The sequence below is a fragment of the Octopus bimaculoides genome, chromosome 16, assembly GCF_001194135.2.
Source record: "Octopus bimaculoides isolate UCB-OBI-ISO-001 chromosome 16, ASM119413v2, whole genome shotgun sequence".
Classification (NCBI taxonomy): Eukaryota; Metazoa; Mollusca; class Cephalopoda; order Octopoda; family Octopodidae; genus Octopus; species Octopus bimaculoides.
Genome location: NC_068996.1, coordinates 34,725,738 through 34,731,517, shown reverse-complemented (window position 1 = coordinate 34,731,517; position 5,780 = coordinate 34,725,738). Strand labels below are relative to the sequence as shown.

The following is a 5,780-nucleotide window of genomic DNA, read 5'->3' as shown; positions in this document are numbered from 1 at the left end:
GAGGGAGATATAGGATGATGACAAGAGGAACAGATTTACAGTTCTGATAAGGTGGTGATGGAGAGTAGCAAAGTAATCATGATAGGGACAGAGCAGGTGGGGCATTAGTGTTAGTAGTTAGAGAAAAAGGGAGGGACAGTGATGAAAATGGACCAGTAGAGTCTCTTATACATAGGAGCTTGTAAAGGATGAGGCTTGCATGCAAAGTGGCCATTCATGGCTTGCTAGCTTCATGAGATGAGAAGTGAATGGAGGGACAGAAGGTGATCAACAGGTAAATAAATGGTAGATATATCAGCAAATATAGGCTTAGCAGGATACAAATATATATTACACATACGGAGATCTCAGGCATTGTTTTAATGTACATTCCATCACAGGCCTCAGGTCATTTGCAGCACTACATACCAACAATCGATCTCTTTTCCATCTCTCAGATTCTTGCATAAGACAGTCTGTATCTATTTGCATGGATTTTATGAATATACACACACATATAAATATATTACACAGCTACAGACACACAGACATATATACAGAGTGTGGTGAATAAACTGTAGTCTGAATTACACAAAAATGAAAATGACACTGACATCTCATTTTAACAGATATATCATATTCACCAAATTTGCATAAAAATATTTTGAAATACTAAAGAGTAAATTTTTTTCAATAAAATCGCCATTGGCTTCAACCACTGCCTCCAGACGACTTTAGAATCTCCTGCAACTCTTCTGGACCATTTCCTTGTTTAAGTTGGTGAATGCTGCCATAATCCTTGCCTTCAGTTCATCTGGTTTTGTTGGTTTGGGTGATGTGGTCACACAAATTGTCTGACAGCCATGACTGGGTTCTCCTGCTTGTGTGCCATGGGGCAGGGTGCTGCTGCCAGACATAAGTGTCTTCCAGCAGCCACTCTCTTGACCCAGGGCAGCACTACCTCATCCAGGTACTTGATGTAGGTCTCCGTGTTGAGTCTGAGTGAGAAAATACATGGAGGCATAACATCACCATCACTAGTGATCACTCCAAACACCACAATGTTGACTGGATGTTTGATTTTTTATCATTCTTGGAACATGTTTTGGGGACACAGCAAGCCAATGGTTATTCTGTGTGTTCACCATCTGATCCTGGCAGAAATTTTTCCCATCTGTGAAAAGCCAAAGCATGTTGGTTGAAAGAGATGCTGGAGTTTGTTCAAAAGCTTTGTAGTGTGGTCTTTCCTCTTGTCCTTGATGGCTAAGGATAAAAACTGGCCTTTCTCATCTTGTATGAGGAATACTGAATGTATTTATGCACTATCTGCCTGATAAGAAACTCAGGCACTCCCATGTCCCTGGCGATGGATCTGATTGACTTGGAGGGATTGTTGTCAATCATGGCCTGGATCTCACCAACAAATTCAGTTCTTTTCTTATCAGAATGAGTTTTCTGAGCTGCCATACCTTCTTAATCACCATTAGACTCATCCAACTCTTTCCGAATCCTCTGCACTGTCCTCAGATTGACACCCACACACTCTGAAACGTTCGTATTAGAGCTTCCAGCACGAATGCCAAGCAGTATAGCATGTCGTTTTCAAATTTCTGGCAGAGAAAATTGTGTCATGGTGCTATTTTGCTCACAGAAAACTGACCCTACTATACTGTATAATCAACAAAATCAAAACAATGTGCATGCGTGAAATTAAAAATATAAAATGGTGACAATTTACCCATTGCACCCTGTATATATGTATAAGTATGGTGGTTGTCTACACCTTATGCAGATTGTGACCACCTCTTGTACTTATATCTTAGATCAATCATGACATCTCATGTGGTTTTTTTAAGCCAGACAAATGTATTGAAAAGATACCCACATAGATTGCATATCTGATTTGAACCACCAAGAGGTGCAGTTAAGTTCTGATCTTTGTGGATCTTAAAATATCTTTTGAGGTCTCTGTTAGGTTTGCAGATCTTATGACATACAGTATTGAAAGGTGTGCACAGATAAATAGGCAGAGTGAAGGTTTGTTTCACATGGGTCCACAAATGAGATTTGAGTGCAGCAAAAGAAAGGCATGGTCTGTCACAAAATGTGACTTGTATCTGTGACAGATATATGTCATCATCATCATCGTTTAACGTCCATTTTCCATGCTAGCATGGGTTGGACGGTTTGACTGGGGGGTCTGGGAAGCCAGGAGACTGCACCGGGCTCCAGTCTGATTTGGCAGTGTTTCTACAGCTGGATGCCCTTCCTAATGCCAATCACTCCATGAATGTAGTGGGTGCTTTTTACGCGCCACCGGCACAGGGGCCAGGAAACAGCCATGATCGGTTGGTGCTTTTTATGTGCTGCTGGCATGGAATACATATATATGTGTGTATGTATGTATTTGCATCTGCGAGGCATCACGTCAATTAAATCAATGATTCTGAAAAACCAAATGTGATGGTTGGGCCATATTGTTCAAATGGCGGATGAACGCACACCCAAACAACTGTTTTATGATGAGCTTGCAGAGGGGAAATGCAATCGGTATAAACCTAAATAGAGGTTTAAGGACTACCATGAAGTCACTTGGAATGGATCCAAAGGCCACAGAAACCTTTGCTTTGGATCGAACTGGATAGCAAAAAAAAAAAAAAAGTGTTTGAGGAAGCCAAGACAACACATGCAAGACTCAAGAGAACTAAAGAAAAATGTTGCAGTTGAGGTGAATTTCAGTGACCTTTTTGTGCAGTTTGTGATAGACCATGTCTTTCTTTTGTGAGACTCAAATCTCAAATATTTAAGAACCCATGAAAAACGTATCTCCACCAACTATTCTGCCTATTTATTTGTGCGCACCTTTCAATGTTGTGTATGTTGTAAGGTCTGCAATTTTAACGGAGACTTCAAAAGACATTTTAAGATACACAAAGATCAGGACTTAACTGCAGATCTTGGTCCAAATCAGATATGCAATCTATGTGGGTGTTTTTTCAATGCATTGTCTGATTTAAAAAGCCACATCAGATGCCATGATGAATCTAAGGTATAGGTACAAGAGGTGGTCAGACTTTGCAGACAACCACCATATATGTGTGTGTGCATATTTCATGTATGTATATATATATATATATACTAGCTAGACCCATGAAAACTTCATGGAAAATATAAAAAATGTGAGCATCTATAAATTGTGCGCTGGTACCATGAGAAAGGTTTCTATATTCTGACACTTACAGTAACAGTAATTAATTATATTATTATATTGTAGGAAAATAAAAGTAACATCCAATATTTGTGTGGTTATGTATCTGTCTACTCTGAAAATACTGATAAACATTTAAAAACAAAGCGAACACCACCTTCATTTCAGTCACAACTCACTCTGTCCCTCCTCTCTCACTTCAAGTATAACACTTTTTTTTATTTTTCTTTCTACTTCTCCCTTCAAGTGTAGAAAAGTGACATCTGCAGCTATTTGCTGAGAGAGAGAGAGAGAGAGAGTGTGTGTGTGAGAGGCAGACAAGATAGGCCGCTGTTAGGACTGGATTAACACCCATAGTGACCCTAATGACAAGATTTTCCTGCCCCTGTATTGGATCTTTCCCATTTTCTTCCTCTTGCTGCAGTCCACTCAGCTGGCCAAAATGAGTTGTAGCTGTAATTCAAAGGGGCCAGCCTTGTCACATTATGTGAGGCTGAATCTTCCCAAGAACTAGGTTAATGGTAAGCATGTCTGTGATGTACTCAGCCACTTGTGCATTAATTTTATCTTGGTGTGGTAATGAAAAGTGAAAGTGACATCCAATATTTGCTGTAGTTATTTGTCTTTGTTTTACCAATGTGTCTATGTATCTACTTTTCTTTTGATGTACATATGTCTACTCTGAAAATACTGATAAACATTTTTCTTCCCTTCCTTTTCGTCACCACTCACTCTCTCTTTGTACCTCTCCCTGCCTTCAACCGTTTTACCTATTTCTTCCTTTGAAGTGTGACACACACATCACAGGTATGTACAAAAAAAACCCCAAAAAACTAAGCGTATCAATATAATTGAATATATATGTATATTTATATGTATTTACATATATTATATATATATACATACACACAAGAAAACTAGATAAAAAAATTACTTTAAAAAAAATATTTTCCTTTCTTTCAAAACACATGCCAGTTTTATTCCAACAGTTAGTCTTTCAATATGTGCATGCACAACTAGAGCCCTCTAGCTGTAGAAGTCTCAACACCAGTTTAGTTTCTTCCTAATAACAATTCTATTACCAGACTGAATGGCATTACTATTGGTTGTACAGCTGAAGTAAAATAGGTGGAAGAGGCATCAGTCCAGATGTTAAAATACCGACATAGCAACAAGCAAATTCTTGTAAGTTCTAACTTGGAGGAATTCAGCCCATACAAAGCAGATTAGAAAGAGAATCAACATATGTGATTCACAGTAGTTTTCAAGACAGTTGAAACTAATCTTATATAAACAATTAGCTGTTTGGTTGTCTGACTGACTTATAAATAAGAAAAAAAAAGACTACAAAGCTGAATTATATTAAGTTAAAATAAAAAAAATATAAAAAACTTATAGCAAAAACAACATTCCAACAGTCCAGGTGTATTTTTATCAAATTAAAAAACAACACTTTTCACATTAAAGTCTATTTTTATTCACATTAAATCTATCATTTTTTTATAACATTCAACTTTATTAACTGAAAACAAATAGAATGATATATAAAGATATTTAGTCATCTTAACCATGCTGCCATGAAGCATTGAAGTCTTTTAACTGAACTGGGAAGGGGAAGGAAGGGAATAATGAAATGTTTTATTTAAATAACTGAAAAATAAATAAGTTTTTTTGTAAATCATGAAAGGGCAGACATAGAATGTCCATCAAAGGGCAGGGGAGGTAGGGGAATGTTTTGTTCACATTTTCAATGTTCTATTCCTTATTATTTATATCAGGAAATATTGACTACACAGCCATGTATTCCAACTTTATGTGACTTCAACTAAAGACCTGTACATTAGTTGTTAGCTAGGTTTAACAATGAAGACATGCATGGGTCTGTTGCCTCTTACTGTGTTTTGTTTTGTCAAAGAGTTAGTCATGTAAATGTTTCAAGAGCAGGTGTAAATAAGGGAGTAGGCTGATGGTAGAGGAAGAACAGGGTTTAAACCTCACCCAAACATTCAAAACCTCCAATTTTCATAGAGAAAGAAAAAAAATCATGTCAAACAACTATTTATTATTTGAACAAGACAAAGGTGGTAAATTAATAGACAAAGGCAGTGGATTAACAGGATATTAAGAGCAGTGACAAAATGTTTGGCAACATCTAGTCAGTTCAAATCTTGTTAAAGTCAATAAAATTGACTGTTTCCTCCTGCCAAAATTTCTCCAGCCTTGTGCCTCTTTAAGACATTAATTTAACAAGACAGGAACAGAAGATGATAGTCGTGGTGGTGGTGGTGGTGGTTGTTGTGGGTGGGGGAAGAACCTTCAGTCAGAATCCACAAATTCTCCTGATTCAATACTATCCAGGTCATCACTTTCTTCACTAGCATCATGGCTGTCATCATCCATGAGATCTCCAGTGAGGGCAACTCTGGCGTAATCATCGGTGTCAATAGATTTGCAGAAATGGATGGCATATTTTAACTTTTCCTTTAATATTTCTTGAGACGAATATCTTGGCATTTTTAAGAGGAAAAAACAGGTGTAGCTTTCTGGGAGAAAATGGTCAGGTGGGTTGTACTTGTCTAAGACCTGTTGAAAA

At 37.5% G+C, this 5,780-nt stretch overlaps 1 protein-coding gene across 4 annotated transcripts in view; it reads right to left on the bottom strand.

Annotated features, from left to right (window-relative positions):
• Positions 1 to 4,640: 4,640 nt before the first annotated feature.
• LOC106884435 (E3 ubiquitin-protein ligase HERC2) overlaps positions 4,641 to 5,780 on the bottom strand; it is a 265,512-nt gene continuing 264,372 nt past the window's right edge. For all 4 annotated transcript variants that reach the window (XM_052973690.1, XM_052973692.1, XM_052973693.1 and 1 more), the window contains one exon: positions 4,641 to 5,770. In XM_052973690.1, coding sequence (XP_052829650.1) covers positions 5,504 to 5,770 — 267 coding nt within the window. In that variant the 3' untranslated portion in view covers positions 4,641 to 5,503. The remainder of the gene's footprint in view (positions 5,771 to 5,780) is intronic.